This window comes from Chiloscyllium punctatum, chromosome 11 (genome assembly GCF_047496795.1).
Source record: "Chiloscyllium punctatum isolate Juve2018m chromosome 11, sChiPun1.3, whole genome shotgun sequence".
NCBI classification, from domain to species: Eukaryota; Metazoa; Chordata; class Chondrichthyes; order Orectolobiformes; family Hemiscylliidae; genus Chiloscyllium; species Chiloscyllium punctatum.
Window position 1 is genome coordinate 92,751,585 of NC_092749.1, and position 20,556 is coordinate 92,772,140.

At 40.6% G+C, this 20,556-nt stretch overlaps 1 protein-coding gene across 6 annotated transcripts in view; it reads left to right on the forward strand.

Moving 5' to 3' along the window:
• dhx57 (DEAH (Asp-Glu-Ala-Asp/His) box polypeptide 57) overlaps positions 1–20,556 on the forward strand; it is a 117,753-nt gene that overhangs the window by 10,680 nt on the left and 86,517 nt on the right. For all 6 annotated transcript variants that reach the window (XM_072581269.1, XM_072581274.1, XM_072581271.1 and 3 more), the window contains exons 4-6: positions 10,313–10,513; positions 16,983–17,767; positions 19,838–20,022. In XM_072581269.1, coding sequence (XP_072437370.1) covers positions 10,313–10,513; positions 16,983–17,767; positions 19,838–20,022 — 1,171 coding nt within the window. The remainder of the gene's footprint in view (positions 1–10,312; positions 10,514–16,982; positions 17,768–19,837; positions 20,023–20,556) is intronic.

The following is a 20,556-nucleotide window of genomic DNA, read 5'->3' on the forward strand; positions in this document are numbered from 1 at the left end:
TGCCCTATCGTCCTTAATGTTTTCCATAAAATCTAACAAATGCACTAAAGAATTATTGTGTTCAAACTTTGAACAATAAAAAAATTCATATCCATTGGAATGATTTGGAACAACTTAAAAAAATAACATCACTGCTGCTTAAACTTGGATTGTGAGATGTGTGATTGAACTGTAATCTAACATCATTTAAAGACTATCTCCATCATTGAGAATGGTCATTAAGTTGCAATTATATCATCACTGAAACAATATTTGTTTTTCTAAGTAATTCATATTTTCAACTGACAAAATTTGTCATTACCAGTGCATTTGGAGTTCACAGAACACATCAGTATTTGATGATTAACCTGTAAAAACATGATTTCAGTTTCTGCTGTTATTTGTCTACTAAAATGCTATTATATATCAGCCATGAAATCCCTACAGCCTCTCAGAAGATTACATAAATTTGCAATTTGCACACACCAGCTTCTGCAAACAGTCAAAGTCTATTAAAGTCTGTACAAGCTAGGTGACCCCTTTTGACACTCCTTGCAAGCGTGCAAAGTCAAGTCAAGAGGCCCGGAACAAAGGAAATACATCCCCTTTATACAGGTCAGTTGGTAATGCTCACAGGTACTCTGGCCACTCCCATAGTCACATGCCACACAAGACAACCCCCTAGCCACTCCCTCACAGTCACATGTTAACTTGGGTACAATGGTAAGATGATATCTTCCTCGCAGATAATGTAAATGTCCTCATTCTGGGGAATCGCTATGTAGGTGATTTCCTGACTCTGTGATTTCCCAAGACAATGTAGGTGTGATGTGCCTAGCTTCAGGGGATGGCTATGAAAGCATTTTTGAATGGAAGAGATTGAATGACTGTCTGAATTGGGTGGGAGTCATCCGCATTCCTACGTGAATGTTGTCCCCACCCACTTCCAGACTGTTCAGTCAGTGCAGTTTAACCTTTTAATACTACATTAATGTCCAGAGAGAGAGAGAGTCCCATTGAATCTTTTAACATTACACCCTTCTCTAAATGTCCTTCAGAAGGTGGTGGTGAACTGCTTTCTTGAATTGCTGCAGTTCATGTGGTGTAGATACGCTCTCAGTACTGTGAGGAAGGGAGTTCCAGGATTTTGACTCTATGATATAGTTTCACGTCAGGGTGGTGTGTAGCGTCAAGGGGAATGTGCAGATAATTAATAGTGTGCCCATGTATCTCCTGCCTTGTCCTTCTAGATGGTGGAAGTTGCAGGTTTGTCGAAGCATCTTTGGTGAATTTTCCAACTGCATCTTATAGATATGCACAATACCAATGATGTGTACTATGTAGTGGGTGGACTGAACATTGAAGGTGTAAGCTGGGGTGTAAATAAAGCAGACTGTTTGTTTGTTTTATCCTGGATTTTATTGAGCTTGAGTATCATTGAAGCTGTACTCATCCAGGCGCATATTCCATCCTGTCGAACCTACCTGGGAATAGGCTGTTTTGGATCAATTTAAAACTCAGTTTGAGGGAGAACAACTCAAGCCTCAAACCAGTATCCTAAGCTTAAATAAAGTCGATTAGAGTTATGAAGAAAGAATTCCCTAAAGTGTATTGAAAAAATAAACGAAGGGAAAGTCAATGGATGAGCAGTAGCAAACATTTAAGCAGATATTTCATAATGCTCAGCAATAGTTCCTCCTGGTCAAAAAGAAGGACTTGATGAGAACAGTGAACCACCCATGGTTAACAAAAGTAGTCAAGTCGATTATCCAATAAAAAACTAAGGTTTACAAAGTAGCAACACTAGTGACAGGCTAGAGGATTAGGAATATTTTAGTAATCAGCAGAAGATAATTAAAGAGCTAAAAAGATGCAGAAAATTGATTTTGAAAGTAAATTAGCAAGAAACATATTTTTTAAAAAAACAAGAGTTTTTACAGGTATGTGAAAATCAAGAGTAGCGAAAATAGGTTTGGGAACCTTGGAGGATGCAACTGGGCAATTAATAATAGTGTACAGGGAAATGGCAGATAATTTAAACCATTGTTTTGCACCAGTCTTCATGGTAGAGAGCACTACAAACATCCCAAAGATAGCAAGGGACTAGTGAGAGGAATGACTTAGTAACAGTTTCTATTAAAAGGGGCAAAGTGTTTGACAAACTAATGGGACTGAAGGCAGACAAGTCACTAGGACTTGATGATCTGCATCCAAGTGTTTTAAAGAAAGTGACCACAGAAATGGTGGAGGTATTGTTCAAAATATTCCAGGAGGATTCCAGTGCATTAGAAAACTATGAATGTAACTCCCCTGTTCAAGAATGGAGGGAAGCAGAAAGTGAGAGAACATAGGCCAGTTAGCCTAACTACTGTAATTGGGAAAATGCTAGAGTCCATTAGGAAGGAAGAAAAAAAAAATTTAGAAAGGTTTAAACAAGGAGTGTTTTTTTTTGAAAGAAAATAGTGTTTGACAAATTTGCTAGAGTTATAGAGTCATAGAGATAGACAATAGACAATAGACAATAGATGCAGGAGTAGGCCATTCTGCCCTTCGAGCCTGCACCGCCATTCAATATGATCATGGCTGATCATTCCTAATCAGTATCCTGTTCCAGCCTTATCTCCATACCCCTTGACTCCCCTATCTTTAAGAGCTCTATCCAATTCTTTCTTAAATGAATCCAGAGACTGGGCCTCCACTGCCCTCTGGGGCAGAGCATTCCACACAGCCACCACTCTCTGGGTGAAGTAGTTTCTCCTCATCTCTGTCCTAAATGGTCTACCCCGTATTTTTAAGTTGTGTCCTCTGGTTCGGCACTCCCCCATCAACGGAAATATGTTCCCTCCTGCCAGAGTGTCCAATCCTTTCATAATCCTATACATTTCAATCAGATCACCTCTCAGTCTTCTAAATTCAAGGGTATACAAGCCCAGTCGCTTCAGTCTTTCTGTGTAAGGCAATCCTGCCATTCCAGGAATTGACCTTGTGAACCTACGCTGCACTCCCTCAATAGCCAGAATGTCTTTCCTCAAATTTGGAGACCAGAACTGTACACAGTACTCCAGGTGTGGTCTCACCAGGGCCCTGTACAGCTGCAGAAGCACCTCTTTGCTTCTATACTCAATCCCTTTTGTTATGAAGGCCAGCATGCTATTAGCCTTCTTCACGACCTGCTGTACCTGCATGCTTGCCTTCATTGACTGGTGGACAAGAACACCCAGATCTCTCTGAACAGCCCCTTTACCTAATTTGATACCATTGAGGTAGTAATCTGCCTTCCTGTTCTTGCCACCAAAGTGGATAACCAGACATTTATCCACATTAAACTGCATCTGCCATGCATCTGCCCACTCACCTAACTTGTCCAGGTCACCCTGTAATCTCCTAACATCCTCATCACATTTCACCCTACCACCTAGCTTTGTGTCATCAGCAAATTTGCTAATGTTATTGCTGATACCATCTTCTATATCATTTACATATATTGTAAAAAGCTGCGGTCCCAGCACGGATCCCTGCGGTACCCCACTGGTCACTGCCTGCCATTCCAAAATGGAGCCGTTAGTCACTACCCTTTGTTTCCTATTAGCCAACCAATTCTCTATCCAATCTAGTACTTTGCCCCCAATCCCATGCGCCCTAATTTTACTCACTAACCTCTTGTGTGGGACTTTATCAAAAGCTTTCTGAAAGTCCAGGTACACTACATCCACTGGATCTCCCTTGTCCATCTTCCGAGTTACATCCTCAAAAAATTCCAGAAGATTAGTCAAGCATGATTTCCCCTTCATAAATCCATGCTGACTCTGTCCTATCCTGTTACTATTATCCAGATGTGCCGTAATTTCATCCTTTATAATAGACTCCAGCATCTTTCCCACCACTGAGGTCAGACTAACTGGTCTATAATTTCCTGCTTTCTCCCGCCCACCCTTCTTAAAAAGTGGCACAACATTAGCCGCCCTCCAATCCTCAGGAACCGACCCCGATTCTATTGAACTCTGGAAAATAATCACCAGCGCATCCACGATTTCCCGAGCCACCTCCTTCAGTACCCTGGGATGCAGGCCATCAGGTCCCGGAGACTTATCAACCTTCAGACCTAACAGTCTGGCAAATAGAAATTCCCTTAAGTTCAGGTCCTTCAGCCACTGTTACCTCAGGGAGATTGCTTGTGTCTTCCCCAGTGAACACAGATCTGAAGTACCCATTTAATTCCTCTGCCATTTCTTTGTTCCCAGTAATATATTCCCCTGTTTCTGTCTTCAAGGGCCCAATTTTTGTCCTAACCATTTTTTTGCCTTGGACATACCTAAAAAAGCTTTTACTATCCTCCTTTATATTCTTGGCCAGTTTACCTTCGTACCTCATTTTTTCTCTGCGTATTTCCTTCTTACTAATCCTCTGTTGTTCTTTAAAAGCTTCCCAGTCCTCCGTTTTCCCACTTATCTTCGCTAAGTTATACTTTTTCTCTTTTAACTTTATATGTTTCTTAACTTCCCTCGTCAGCCACGGCCGCCCATGTCTCCTCCTGGGATCTTTCTTCCTTTTAGGAATGAACTGATCCTGCAACTTCTGCATTATACACAGGACATGTACAGCATGGGAACAGACCCTTCGGTCCAACCCGTCCATGCCGACCAGATATCCCAATCCAATCTAGTCCCACCTGCCAGCACCCCAGCCCATCTCCCTCCAAACCCTTCCTATTCATACACTCTTCCAAATGTCTCTTAAATGTTACAATTGTACCAGCCTCCACCAATTCCACTGCAGCTCATTCCATACAGGTGAAAAAGTTGCCCCTTAGGTTTCTTTTATATCTTTCCCCTCTCACCTTAAACCTATGCCCTCTAGTTCTGGACTCCCCGATCCCAGGGAAAAGACTTTGTCTATTTACCCTACCCATGTCCATCATAATTATGTAAACCTCTATAAGGTCACACCTCAGCCTCCGACGCTCCAGGGAAAGCAGCTCCAGCCTGTTCAGCCTCTCCCTATAGCTCAAATCCTCCAACCCTGGCAACATCCTTATAAATCTTTTCTGAACCCTTTCAGGTTTCACAACATCCTTCCGATAGGAAGGAGACCAGAATTGCAGGCAATATTCCAACAGTGGCCTAACCAATGTCCTATACAGCCGATCATGACCTCCCAACTCCTGTACTCAATACTCTGACCAATAAAAGAAAGCATACCAAATGCCTTCTTCACTATCCTATCTACCTGTGACTCCACTTTCAAGGAGCTATGAACCTGCACTTCAATGTCTCTTTGTTGAACAACACTCCCCAGGACCTTACCATGAAGTGTATAAGTCCTACTAAGATTTGCTTTCCCAAAATGCAGCACCTCCCATTTATCTGAATTAAACTCCATCTGCCACTTCTCAGCCCATTGGCTCATCTGGTCTAGATCCTGTTGTAATCTGAGGTAACCCTCTTCGCTCAACCCTACAAGGGATGAATGTAGATTTCTCCAGCTTCCTCACTTCCCCTCCCCCACCTTATCTCAGTCCCAACCCTCGGACTCAGCACCGCCTTCTTGACCTGCAATCTTCTTCCCGACCTCTCTGCCTCCACCTCCCCTCCAGCCTATCACCCTCACCTTAACCTCCTTCTACCTATTGCATTCCCAACGCCCCTTCCCCAAGTCCATCCTCCCTACCTTTTATCTTAGCCTGCTTGGCACACCCTCCTCATCCCTGAAGAAGGGCTCATGCCCGAAACGACGATTCTCCTGCTCCTTGGATGCTGCCTGACCTGCTGCGCTTTTCCAGCAACACATTTTTCAGCTCTCATCTCCAGCATCTGCAGTCCTCACTTTCTCCTAAACCTCTTCACTGTCCACTACACCTCCAATTTTGGTGTCATCTGCAAACTTACTAACTGTACCTCTTATGCTCGCATCTAAATCATTTATGTAAATGACAAAAAGTAGAGGAAATTTTGATAAAAGTGAAATGGTTAGATCTGGTGTACAGGTAGTTCTGGTATTATGCACGTTTCAGCAGCGTGATTTGGCTATAATGTTGCTGAAGAATTAGGGAACAGTATTCTGGAGAAAACTTACATCCGTTGGCAATAGCGCAATTCCAGCAGGGATTAGTTCACATGCTTCGTCTGTGCATGCACCGATTTACCTGCCAAAATCTTAGCGCCATTCTGCGCATGCGCCGATGTTCTCGCTATTCGGCATGCGCTAATGTCAGCTGCTGACAGAGCAGCTTTCTATAACAAGTACTATACCAAGAGCAGCTTTCTTACTTTTTTTAAATGTACTGTGTTACATTTAAGTTTTTTTATTAATAAATATGATTCCAGGCTATGCTATACTTTGCGTTAGACTTTTGAGTGATTTTTGTGCAGTCATGAGTACGTTTTGATGGTGTGCTCCAACCCCACTTTTCCCATCGGCCCCATTATTTCTATTAAGCAAGGTTTCCCTGGTACACAACTACAGTTTTACAGGAGGGCTCCTGTATTTGGATTTTCAGAAGGTATTCAATATGGTGCCATATAAAAGGCACAAAAGGCTCAGAGTTGTGGTGGTGATATATTGGCATAGATTGAGAGTTGGTTAACGCACAGACTAACTCAGAATTGGGATTAACGGTTTTTCAGTTTGGAGAGTTATAACTTGTGGAGTGCACAAAGATCGGTTCTGGGTCCTCAGTTATTTATTTTCTACATTAAGGACTTGGAGGAGTGGACAGGTTGTAATGTATCAAAATTTACTTGTGATACAAAATTAAATGAGAAGTTGCGAGATGAGAACATAATTATATCCACTTTGCAGATTAATTAGATTAAGAGAGCGGGCAAAAATTTGGCAGATGGAGTGTTTGTAGGCAAGTGTGAGGTCATGATGTTTAGAAGGAAAAATTAAAAGGCAGCCTACTACTTAAGCAAAGGTGGACTCCAAAAAAGTGCAGTGCAGCAAATTCTGGGAGTCTTGCACATGAAACACAAAAAGTTCGCATCCAGGTGCAGCAAGTAATTCAGGCAAATAGCATTTTGGCCTTTATTGTGAGGGAATTGCAGATTAAAACAGGGAAGTTTTGTTACAGTTGTGCATGGTGTTGCTGAGGCTTCATTGAAGTTTAGAAGAAATGAGGGGTGAAGATAGTGACACATAAGATTCTGAGGGGGCTTGAAAGGGTAGATGTTGAGAACATTGTTTTACTAGTGGGAGAATCTTGAACTTGGGGATAGTTACAGATTAAGGGGGCATTCATTTAAAACTGAGATGTAAAGGAATTTGTTCTCCCAGAGTGTAGTGGATTCTCGAATTTTCTAGCCAGGAAAGTTGATGGCAATGGTGAGTTGTCATGAAAGAAGTATCGAGACTAGGGACAGTTCAGCCATGATCTTGTTGAATGGTGGGGCAAGCTTGAAGAGCCAGTTAGCTCACTCCACCTATTTCTTTTGATCTTCTGACACTCTTGAATTGTGTCTTGTTGATGGTGGGAATACAAAGTTACTTCAGAATTCCCAGCCTCTGACCTACATTTTTTTTTCTTGATTCAATTGTGGGACATGGCCATTACTGCTGTGCCTCCGTTTATTGTCCATCCCTAGATGTCTTTTGGTCAGCATAGACATGATGGGCCAAAGGGCCAGTTTCTATGCTGTATGACCCTATGACTCTAGATTTCCTTAGAAGATGGAGATAAGTGCTTCCTAAAACTGCTGCAGTCCACGTGCTGTAGGTGGACCCACAATGCTGTTAAGTCATTGTCCCAATGATACTGAATGAATAGCAATATATTTCAGAATCAGGGTGGTGTGTCTTGGAGCGGAGCTTGGAGATGATAGTATTCCCATGTCTCTGTTTCCTTTGTCCTTCTAGATGATAGTGGTTGTGGGTTTAGAAGATGAATCTAGCAATCCTTGGTGAATTTCTGCAGTGCATCTTTGAGATGATGTACACTGATGCTGCTGAGTCTCAGTGGAAGGATTGGATGTTTGTGGATGTGGTATCAATCAAACTGGCTGCTTTTTCCTGGGTGATAGTCATACATTACAGGAAAAGACTCTTTGATCCAACTCATCTGCGATGATATCAAGCTTCTTGAGATTTGTTGGGGAGTATTCCATCACACTCCTGAGTTGTGCTTTGTAGATAGTGGTCAGCTCTGGGGAGTCGAAGTGAATTACTCGCTCCAGTATTCCTAGCCTCTGACTTCTCATGTAGCAACTGTATTCATAGAGATGTACAGCACGGAAACAGACCCTTCAATTCAACTCATCCATGCCGACCAGATATCCTAACCTAATCTAATCCTTTTTGCCCATGTTCCTGTAAACCATTCCCATTCTTATACCCATCCAGATGCCTTTTAAATGTAATTGTACTAGCTTTCTCCACTCCCTCTGACTGTTCATTCCATACACGTACCACCATCTGTGTGAAAACACTGCACCTTAGGTCCATTTTAAATTTTTCCCCTCACACCCTAAATCTATGCCCTCTAGTTTTGGATTCTTTCCCCACCCCCCCACCCCCATCCCAGGTAAAATACCTTGTCTGTTTGTCCAATCCATGTCCTTCATGATTTTATAAACCTCTATAAGGTCACCCTTCAGCCTCTGACACTTCAAGGAAAAACTCCCCAGCCTCTTCATCCTCCCCTGTAGCTCAAATCCTCCAACCCTGGCAACATCCTTTAAATCTTTTCTGAGCCCTTCTAAGTTTCACAACATCCTTCCAATGGGGAGGAGACCAAAATTGCACACCTCCCAACTCCTATTGTCAATACTCTGACCAATAAAGGAAAGCATACCAAATGCCACCTTCACTATCCTATCTACCTGCGACTCCACTTATAAGGAACTGTGAGCCTGCTTTCCCCAGATGACCATTGCCTGGCATTTATGTGGCATAAATCTTACTTGCCTCTTATCAGTCTAATCTTGGATATTGTCCAGATCTTACTGTATTTGGGCAGGAACTGCTTCAGTATCTGAGGAGTTGCAAATGGTGCTGAACAGGAAGGTCATTGGAGCAGGTGAAGTACTTGGGCTTAGGACACCACCCTGACGGGCTTCTGCAGAGAGTTGAGATGATTGACAGGTAGCACAGTAACTCTGGGGTTTGCACCGCTGCTTCACAGCGACAGGGACCCGGGTGACTAGATTTGGTTGGGATATCTGGACGGGTTGGACCAAAGGGTCTGTTTCCATGCTGTACGACTGTATGACTGTCTGTGTGGGGTTTGAACATTCTCCTCATGTCTGCATGGGTTTCCGCTGGGTGCTCCAGCTTCCTCCCACAGTGGAAAGATGTGTAGGTTAGATGAATTAGCCATACTAAATTGTCCTGTAATGTTCAGGGATATGCAGGCTAGGTGGAATAGCAATGGCAAATGCAGGGTTACAGGGATAAGGTGGGTTCTTGCCCTGGGTGTGATATATGGTCCACACTCAATGGGCCGTATGGCCTATTTCTGCATTGTAGGGATTCTATGCCCTCTAACAACCACAACCATCTTTCTAAGTGTCAGATATAACTGCAACCATCATTGATTCCAGTTCTGCACGTGCTGCTTGATGCCTCGCTCAGTTAAATACAGCCTTGATATTAAGGACAATTGCCCTCACTTCCCTTCAGGATCTTTGCTCTGTTGTCCATGTTTGGTCCAAGGCTGTAATAGGTTAGGAGCTGAGTGACCCTGGCAGAACCCAAATTCAGTTTCAGTGAGCAGGTCATTGTTGAGTAAGTGCTTCTTAATGGCACTGTCAATGACATCACCTTGCTAATGATTTTGATTAGATTGAGTGAAAATTGGCCTTGTTGGATTTTCCATGCTTTTTGTGGACACTGCATACTTAGACAATTTTCCGCATGCCAGGTGGATTCCTGTGGTGTTACTACTTGAACTGTTTGTTTAGGGGCTGCAGCTAGTTATGGAGCACATCCCTTCAGAACTGTTGTTAGAATTTTGTCAGGGCTCATAGCCTGGTGTACATAGTAATCAACTGGAGGTTTCTTTGCCTGACCTGATGACTATGAGACTTAATGGGGTCTGGAGTACATGTGCAGGTTCCCAGAGCAATTTCATCTGCACTAAAAGGATGACAGATTTTCTTTCCATAAAGGGCATTAGTTAACCAGATGAGTTCTCATTGCCGCCACTTTTTGTGCTAGGTACAATTCCAAACAGCAGGGAATTTGACCTCTGATTCCCATCAACTTGAGATTTGCAAGGACTCCTTGATGTCCCATTCAGTCACATGCTGCTTAGTGTTTTGTGTTTGATTGTACTTAACTTTTTTTATGTTCTCTTAACACTTGTTTCCTGTTTTACTTTTTCTCCTTCTCTATTCTGTAGAAGTGACAATTCTGAAGAGGAATGTGAGGCGAAGGAAGAGTATGATGAACTGGATTACAGAGATGAAGATCAGTACTGGTCCACCAAGGAAGAGGGTTTGGCAGTTGCTGAAAATGTTCCCTTGGTGCATTATCCTGTTGAACAACAAACCAGTTTTGAGCAGTCTGAGATCTCTCCTTTTGCTGTGCGGAAACTGACTAGGTTTGTTGGTTTAGATTTTTGTTGAATCCATGTTTAAATGTATTAGTCAGTTGCATTTTAAAGCTTCAGATCATTGATGTGAACAAGGAGCTCATTGCCAGTTAAAATTGTTGAACAAACACCGTCGATGTATTTTAGGGTTAACATCTGAGAAGCTTAAGTATACGATGGAGAAACAAATAGGAAATATTGATCAAGTAGAATGAAGTAATTAGTGAAAAGAGATGTATGTGGCACACACTAATTCCATGTCAGAGACTTGAATGCCTCAGTGCTTTTGCAGGTAACTAGATAACTAGAATACAATCAACTCCTTTGAGACAGGTATTTGGAACAAAGTTATTTTGCTAATATTTTAATCCTTTTTGTAATCTTAAGTATATCTTGCTTAGCAATTCTTCTGATTGAGAAGAATTAGTGGGAAAATGTAACACTATCAAGAAAAACATTAAAAATACAAAATATCTTCCCAAGTTCAATTGAGTCTTTGTGTTCAGCCTGTGAAATCTTACCAAAATGGTTTGGTGAACTTTAGCTGGACTGAGCCTGGAAAGTACACTTTAGACTGATTTTAGTAGCTTCAGTACATTATAAAAAAATAGAACAAAGCAACATAAAAGGAGGCCATTTGGCTCACTGTGTTTTTGTTGACCATTTGAAAGAGCTCCCAGTTAGTTCTAATCTTCGGCCTAGTACATTCAAGCTGGGGCCAAACCAATGATTTGAAATAGTTTTGAATAACCTCCTTCCTTTTGTGTTGTAGACCTCTGTTTATAAGAATCAGCATGTTTTTTAATACAGATTTTGCAGTTTACCCTACCAGCTACAGTTCTATCTGTCCTTGCACCTCATTTAAAATTGTGTACCATGTAATCATTCTTCTTACCAAAAGATAAATTTTGTTTGCTCATTTCACCAGGCTGCTTATGTCCTCTTCAGTTTGCATTAGTCTGTCTTGAATCTAACTCTACATTGTCTTCACACTGGAAGACAAGGGGCTTATTGTTTGACAAGTAGATTGCTATTTTGCAGTTACTTGGAGATAGCTGAAGCTAAACATAACTCGCCAAAACCATCATCAGCTATTTTGAACCATAATCACATCATTGACCGTCAAGCCATTATTTCCCAGACTGTTCGCTGGAGGTCCTAATCTATCATGGTCTCCAACCTCATAGTACCCCAGTCCTACACAATCTGATTCCATCTCCATCCCAAGATGGATAAATTGGACATCCCTGGGGCAGCCATCATTTCTGTCCCATAAAATTTATTTCTAATGGTCTGCATTCTATTTTGTCCTTGTTTGTTCAATCTCTTTCAATATGCATGTGGGCTCTTCTGCTACCTGCTGTCAGTTTAAGTCCATCCAGTTTTCTGACTACTTGCTTCTTTATCTTGATGCCCAGTTGCTCCATCTTGAATCCCCACCAGAACTGCCTGTATGTTATTTCTTAGCCTTGAATGAAGGCTCAAGCAGTCTTACCTTTTTGATATGGGAAGCAGTATAGGTCCTAGCTATGCCTACCTTTTAAGTGAAGTGCTTTTTGTCCTACAGGAGCCATGTCTCTCAATAGTATCTCTAGTGCATTGAATATTATGTTTGGACAGCTTCCTGCTGTTACCCCAAATAGGAAAGTTTCTTTAACTTTTGTTTTTCTTTTCTCAACCTTCAGTACTGTTCCAATAAACCTCAATGCAAGCTTAAGAAACAGCACCTATTCCTTTACTAGGGAATTTCACAGCTTTTTCACCTAAACATTGTTGCATTTAATTGAGTGAATTCAGTGCTCCTCATAACTGGAACCCTTACTCAATACCCGTCCATTGGCTCCCTCCCTGTTCTCACAAATATCACTTTGCCAACACATCTGATTTACAAAAGCCCACAAGCTTGTTGAAGTCATTTGTGCTATGCTTCATTTATTACTTCATTATGATATGTTCAGGCTCACCTTCCATCTCAGTGCCCGCATGGAAGAGTCTCTCCGAGAAAAAATTACTAGCAGATACCTTTGAATCAAAGAATGGAAACGTGGAAAGTCGGGAGTCAATTTGTTGTGATAAACCCTATATTGTCAGGTGACAGTCTTTGAATGACCATGACTCAAGTGGTCCTTGTTAAACAGCTGCAGAACAAACCATGGCCCCTGTGTAACCTATATCCACTGCTGGGAACCCAGCATAGCCATTTATGCACCTATTCAGAGACACTAACAGTGGACTTATGACCCCAAATTCAGATAATGAGGTAGCAATCATTTGGCTCGGGATTTGCATTTGCTGTATAAAATTAATTGAATCCAATAACTTTAAATAATAACTACTGCTCTCATTTATCAGATACTGACTCCAGGTAGTTGGTCTACAATTACTACTGTCACCACTCCTAAACTGATTTTTTTCTGTCTTTAATTTGGCCAAGTACCACCCACTTTCAAAACTTCATTTTCATTCCTTTTGTCATTTAATTCATCCTGCCCTCCATCCTGTCAAAAATAATTCCCCTTTTATTTGTTCTTAACGTCATCTCCAACTTTTTAACCTGGCTGTGTTCTTGCTTACAAGCTATTAATTCTCCAACTTTCTTGTGTTCTGATGAAAGGTTGTTGACCTGAAAGGCTAACTGTTTCCAGCCCCGCAGCTACTGTTTGATCTCCGCAGTATTTACAGCATTTGATGTTTTGTTTCTGTTTTTCCAGAATCTGTGGTATTTTAATTTCACATTCTTCTTGAAATTTATTACAATCCTCTTCAATGTTTTACTAGATTGGAGCTTTATGTCATCTGCAAACCTGCCATGCTATTAAATGCACAGTGAAAAGAGCAGCGGTCCTAATACCAGAAGACAGTATCATTTCAATCAGTCTGAAAAAGGTCTATTCATCACCAATCTCTGATTTCTGAACTATAGCCAAATTTGTGTCCATACTGAAACTGTCCCTTTAATTAATTAATAAAGTTAAACACCATTTGTTTTAACTGTCTTATACAATGGTAAAGCAACCTCAAAGACCTGAATGGCTTACTCGTGCTCCTAGTTCGACAATCATCTTATGAAATTCATGTGAACTTCCTTTTATTATCCAAGCATAAATTGATTTCACCCCCATATTATTGTCTCTTAAAGCTGATTGGCATCCAATGCAGGTTAACCATTTCCTCTTTTTAAGAATTGTACAATATTTGCAGTCCTCTGGCCCCACATCCATATCTGAGGAGAAATGAAAGAGTGCAGGGTTTTTGGTAAACATTGCTCAATTTCATTTTGCTTACTTTCCTAGAGGGCATTCATGGTCATTAAAATTTGCTGGTGTGAGAAATGACACACAAGCAACGCCGAATACAAATGAATGATTGGGATCCCTCTCATCTGCCTCTGTTTTAAGACTTCTAAATTTCAGATGCTAACTTTAGTTCATACTTTAGTTTACTTTGTGTCATTAGATATACTGTATTGCTGTGTATCTTGTAGACAACATGCATTTTGCAAGACTAAATGATACAAGTAACGTTTATGCTTTCAGTACATAAGGATATTATAATAGATTATTTTCCTGATAGCTGACATGGTTGTTTCTTTGACAACAGAGAACCGTTCTCTTCATAATACGTCACCCTATTGTTCACTATTTTATGTCCCAGAGTTACCCAAATTAAAATTATGCTCAACTCAAACATGCAAAGTAACTACCTTAATAAAAGAGATCTCAATCCAAACCTATACTTTCATCTAATTCTTACTGATAACTTATCCTGTTTTGCTCATTCCCTTCCTGCTAAAGATGTCATACTAGATTGATCAGTCCACAATGTTTTGGGATGGAGGCCAACTCATAGACATTGCCTTCCATATAGTCCCAAAATGCTATACACTATACTCATTTTTAGAATGCATTCTGTTTATTTTTTAAATATGGAATGTAATAAGTAATGCATGCGCTGATATGAATAAGTCTTTATTCAAAATCCACTTACTTACATAGCGATAAAAATGAGTTCTACCTGTATGAGGTAAAACTGGTGCCTTACCCATTGAAAACAATCGGAATGGGAGTCCATCAACAACAATTATCCCACACATTTCTTGCCATTTACTATTTATTAGTGTTACTATTTGTGTCAGAAATGTGTTTTCATCAATAGTAAAGATTTTCAACTAAAGTTTTTTAGAAGCTGCAATTAGTTCTGGTTTTACTCCAAATACCCTAGAAAGTGCCATGTATATTCAGCAAGTTATGCAGCATTTCTAGGAGAAAAAGTCCAAGTTCATGAGCCAGATTTCTTTACTGGAGTTGGGATCTGAATGTCTGGAATACATCTGGGTTCCAACCCCACACTGTATCAAAAATAGACCTTGATGCAGTATTTTCTAATATATTCAGAAGTGTTACCTCACACAACTGTGCAGCTTTTTCTCAACTACCAAATTACCCGTGGTACTTTTTGACTATTATCCACCACCAAATCACCAGTGTTTCTAATTAATCAAATCACATGCAATGTTCAGCTAGGGCAGTGCATGTGATGCAAATTTTAAAGAAAAGACCAATTGATAGTCCAAAGATGTGCAGGTTAGGTGGATTGACCACACTGCAGTTGTCCATAGTGACCAGGGATACACAGATTAGGTGGATTAACCATGGTAAATGTGGGGTTATGAGATATGGTGGGGCTGGGTCTGGATATGATGCTCTTCAGAGGGTAGATGCAAACTTGAGGGGCTGGACGACCTCCTTCCACACTGAAGGGCTTCTATGACTCTATGATAGCCGGGGGTAAGTTGACAATCCAGTTAAGGATGGTATGGGCACCTGATGCTGGAGAGTAGGGAAGGGAAAGAGGCCATTGAAAATCGAGACACATTCTCAGCACTTATAAATATTTTAGAATTCAAGATATCCACAATTGGCGGACATTGTGGAAAGAGACTGCTGTTTCTCTCTTTAAGGAGATAAAGCTTTCCATTTATATCATGCTTTTCAGGATCATTGGACAGATCATAGTACTTTATAGCCAAGAAAGTATTTTGGATGTATAATCACTGTTGTAAAAGGACTATAGAAAGATTACAGCATGCACAGAGGCCATTCAGCCTATCACGTCTTTACTAGCTGAATAAACCAGCAGCCCATTCTAATCCTATTTTTCATCACTTTGTCCACAGCCTTGCAGGTTACATTTTTTCAGATGCATATTCAAATTCCCTTTAAATGGTTGATAATTTCTGCATCAACCACACAAACTGGGAAATGGATTCCAGACCCTCTGGGTGAAAAAAGTTTTGCTTGTGTTTCCTCTGTTCCTTCCATCATTTACCTGAAATGTCTGCTTTCTGGGAATTGATAAAGGGGGCGGGGGCAGGGTGGTGAGGTGGGGACAGGTGAAGACAGTTGGTCAAATGGGAGGAATGAATCAGCTAGTTGGCTGGGAGGAGTGGAAGGGAGGGGGTGTGGCAGTAAAGGGAGTCAGGAGAAGGGAAGCAAGATTAATTGAAAATGAAGAACTCAATATTGAGTTCTCTGGGCTGAAGGCTGCTGAGGCAGAAGATAAGGTGGTGTTCCTCCAATTTGCAGTTTGATTCATTGTGCAATGGAGGAGGCCAAGGATGGTCATGTCAGAAAGGGAGCGGGAAGGGGAATTAAAATGGGAGGTCCAGTCGGCTCCTGCGGGCCTAGCTGAGATGCTCAGCGAACTGTTCCGTAAGTTTAAATTTGGTCTCTCTGAACCCCCTGGATTCCAGCATCTGCAGTTTTCTTTTTGTCGCTAACCAAGAACTTTGAAGGTAGACAATGTGATGGCCAATTGCACTCAACAACCTCCCACAAAGAGCAATGTGATAATGACCACATCATCTGTTGTGATTTTGTGAAGGATTACATAGTGAACAGGTCTCCTAAGAAAACTTTTCTCCCTCTTTCTCTCTTCTCTCCCCCCCCCCCAATATCTTGATTGAAGATAGACTGTGGAGATCCTTTTGAACCTGCTCAAGTAGGCAGATGAGGCCTTTGTTTAATGTCTCATCTGAAAGAAGGAACCTCCAACAGTGCAATGTTCCCTCAGCAATAGACTGGATCATCAGCCTAATATTTGTACACTGGTGTGGCATTTGAACCCAGAGTCTTGTGACTTGGAGATGAGAGCACCATCAGTTGAGCCATAGCAAACATGCTGCCTGACCTGCAGAGTATTTCCTGTTTTATTTCAGATTTCCAGCATCTGCAGTTTTTTTGTTGTTTTATATTTGGATTATTTAGTAACAAAGTTTTTAATAGCTATTTAAATAACTAGTTTTAGCTCAAATGCATCAGGTGTTTACCATGACAGTGTAACTTGTACTGTTATTCTAATTGCACTGAAAAATTATGACTATTGTAAGAGTTTTGGATAATATATTGTTAGAGACATTTTTTTATTGCATATACTTGATAAACTGAACAAATAAAGTAATGTGCTTATTTTACTTTAGGTTTGGTTTTCATGCGGAACATTGCAAAGCAGCTCTCAAGATGTTTGATGGAGACGTAGGGACATCTTTGGAACAACTGTTGCAACTGTGCTTTAGGGAAAAGTTCAAAGATAGAATGAAGGCCTCTCCCAGATCTGGTAATATTAGCTTGGAGGATTGTGTGGAGCGGAGGCAAGAAGAAGCACTGGTTCTTAGCTCCATATATGAGAGCAAATTCTCTGAACGTATTCAAAACCGGGTCTGGACTATTGAATTGGCACTTGCTTTCTTGACGCAGAGACTTAATAAATCTACAAGATGTGAGACTGCAGACGTGGTTGTGAAAGACGTTTGTCAGTATTATCTCAAAGGCAGTTGCTGTTTTGGGTCAAGATGTAAGTTCAGACATGAGCTCCCTTCAAAGAGAGAAAGGAAAGAGGATAGCCATTTGCGTTGTGACAGCAATGCACTCCTGTACATGCTTGAGATCCGATTTCCGCCTGATAATAAATATCCGTATGAGGCCCCACTTTTAGCCTTCTCTTCGACTAATGACTGCCTGCCTCAAGCTTGTCGTTTGCACATAACTGAACATCTCTATGCAGAGGCCTTGCTAGCTGCAAAAACTCAAGAACCAGTGGTTCACACTTTGATCACGTGTTTGGAAAATGAAGTGAAAATGAATGAACTGCTTCTTGAAACTGCCCATAAATACAGTGTGCCTCCTGTTCCACACACACTCTTGACTGAACAAACTAATGGTGAACAAACACCTCGTAAATATCCTCTTGATCAGCAACTGGCAGGTATTATTGTGACCTATGATCCTCGAGATATTTTGTGGTATCCATTTCCACTCTGTAAAGTTTAATTGCAGACTAAGGAAAGTATACGTTATGACTTATTGGATTAGGAGTAACTTCTTCAGTATTGAACAAGTTAATCTATTGAATAGCATGATACTTCTTGCAATGCAAGTTGGGACATGAATTTTGCTTCATTTAAAATACAGGCTGCTGAGGGAACAGTACAGCATGCAAATCCTGCACAGAATTCAGTGTTAGAGGTTGGGAAGATGCTGAGTGGATTGTTTATATTTTGTTTTGGGTAACAAAAAATAACTTTGTGTAAAAATTTGAACACAATTTACTTTTCGTTTGTGACTCTTCGAGATGTTTCTTGTGGATGAATTTTTTTTACTTTATCATTCTCACTAAATTATTTTGGTGATGCAGTTACATAGTTATAATATTTTCTGCATTTGTGTTGACAGCAGGTGTATTTGAAATTGTACAGAAGCAGAGTTCATCAATATCTTCATTAAGTATTGACCTGCCAATAAATTTAAAGTCACAATACACAATAAAGCATTAATTTTGTAGATAGCATTATTTAATTTGACACAAGGCCACAGGCATAAGTTAGCAAGAAGTGTTTTTCACAATAACTAATGCACACTTCTAAACTCAAAGCCCTAAACACACATTCCATAGATTGGTGACATTGCAATTAGTCACTTCTGTCACAAGTGCACAAAGCCAGAATATTTTAACCAGGTAGTTACTATTCATTTTATTTCTCAATCTCAAATTTAAATTTACAATTGATATAATGTTCGCTATAATAATATCTTCCCTGGGGCAATTAAGGATGGACAATAAATGCTAGCATAAGTATCCTATGAATAAATTTTAAACAAAACTCCACTGTACTTTTTCCCCATACCAAAATCCTATCTGGCTACAAGGCTGCCGCTCTCATTAGAGAGAGACAACTGATTAGTGGTTTAACCAGAGTGTCACCAAGCCTTACTCAAGGGGATAAGTTGTGAAGTAGAGTTCTTCATAGTAACCTCACATGGTCTGGCAATTGAACACATTACTGCATCACTCTGCATCGCAAACTGGCTATCTAGCCAACTCCATTAAATGCCCCCCCCTTTCCCCCCATATAGTCGCTGGTGAGGTAAAGCAGCCTTAAAATAGAACTTCCTTGCTTGTTTTAAAGTGTTTCATTACCTCAGGGAGTTGAAGTTTTCCTGGATCCTTCTTCCTTTCCCTGATCCTTCTTCCTTTCCCTCCCATCTCCCAGCCACAACCACCCAACACTTGCATCCAGATGACTAGTTTGCTCACTTATTTTGCTACTCACTCAGTTGATTGTTCACTGCAACTCTAACCACGGTTTCTCTCCTGCGTTTTGCTGCTAATAGGTTCAGCATATGAGAAAATCTGTGATTCGCGGATCAACTCTTCAATTCTGTCCATCCTACTGATGGATGACTTTCCTCTAATTTAGTTGAACCCGTGATTGAATTTTCCCTAGTGATTTCGGGGGGGTGACTTTGCCCACTGACCCATTTAGTTTGGGTACTGATGCCATTCATCACCTTGGCATGTTCCAAAATACTTCACAACAAATTAAGCATTTTTGAAGTCTTGTTCCTATGAGCAATGTGCAAAACATAGCAGCTAACCTGCAAACATCAAGCTTCCAGAAATACTAATTAGATTATTGACTAAAAAATTTGCTCTTGTGATGGTGGTTGAGGACTAAGTATTGGTAATGACACCTGCAAGAAACATCTTTGGCTGCCTTTGAAAAAGTAGTGGATTCATTTACATCCACAGGTAAAGTGACAAGAGCAGGTTTATTGTCTCATCTGAAAGTCAGCACCTCCAACAGTGCAGCACTCCGTTATTGCTGAAATGGGAGTATCAGCTCAAGTTTCTGATCTAAACCTTGAATCCAAAGCCGTTTGACTTGGAGCCAGGAGTGCTATCTCTGAACTAGAGGTAGTGCTTGGCTTTGGTATGGTTTTCATAGTTCAGGTTTTGCCTTCTATAACTGACATAGTTGATGTTTTGTAATTGCAGTTAAACCTGATACTGGAGCAGAATTGGATGATGATGACTTACAGGAAGAAGAGCCTGAGGCTGTGATTATGGAAACGGAGAGTTATGTGTATCTTAAGAAGAAACAGTTGAAGAAGTATAACTGGAAACTAGAGAATGTATATAAGGAAAACCAAAAACTCTGTAAACAATTTCAAGCAAAACAGGTAACTTCATCCATGTTCCAGTTTTATTTGAGAGAGACAGAGTGTAATGTTATGTCATGGTTAATAGTGAAGTACTTTAATCTTTTTCTCATAAGTATTAGACACGAAATATTGTGAATTTTAATTGGCAAAAGGAACTGCTTCTTTGATAAAAGCACGGGCAACCAGTAAAATGGAATTTCCTCTTGAGTGACCTTTTAAAATATTTAATAGCAATGACTGCTTCTACAATTCAAAGTTAGCATCTCATATCATGGTATGAGAAAATACAGCTGAAGACAAAGAAATTGGTTCATGTTATATTCAAGCACCAATTTGTATTTGTATAACTCCTTTCATATAAAATATTCTCACGTCCCAGGACAATTTTCATTCCAAATTTGGCCCTGACACCATTTGAATAGGTGATCAAACATTTGGTCAAAGAGTTTTAAGTAACATTTTAAAGTTGGGAACATAGGCAGAGCACATTGGGGTGATATGGCTGGCAGCTGTTGACTGAACGAACAATGCAAATTGTGGGTGCACGAGGAT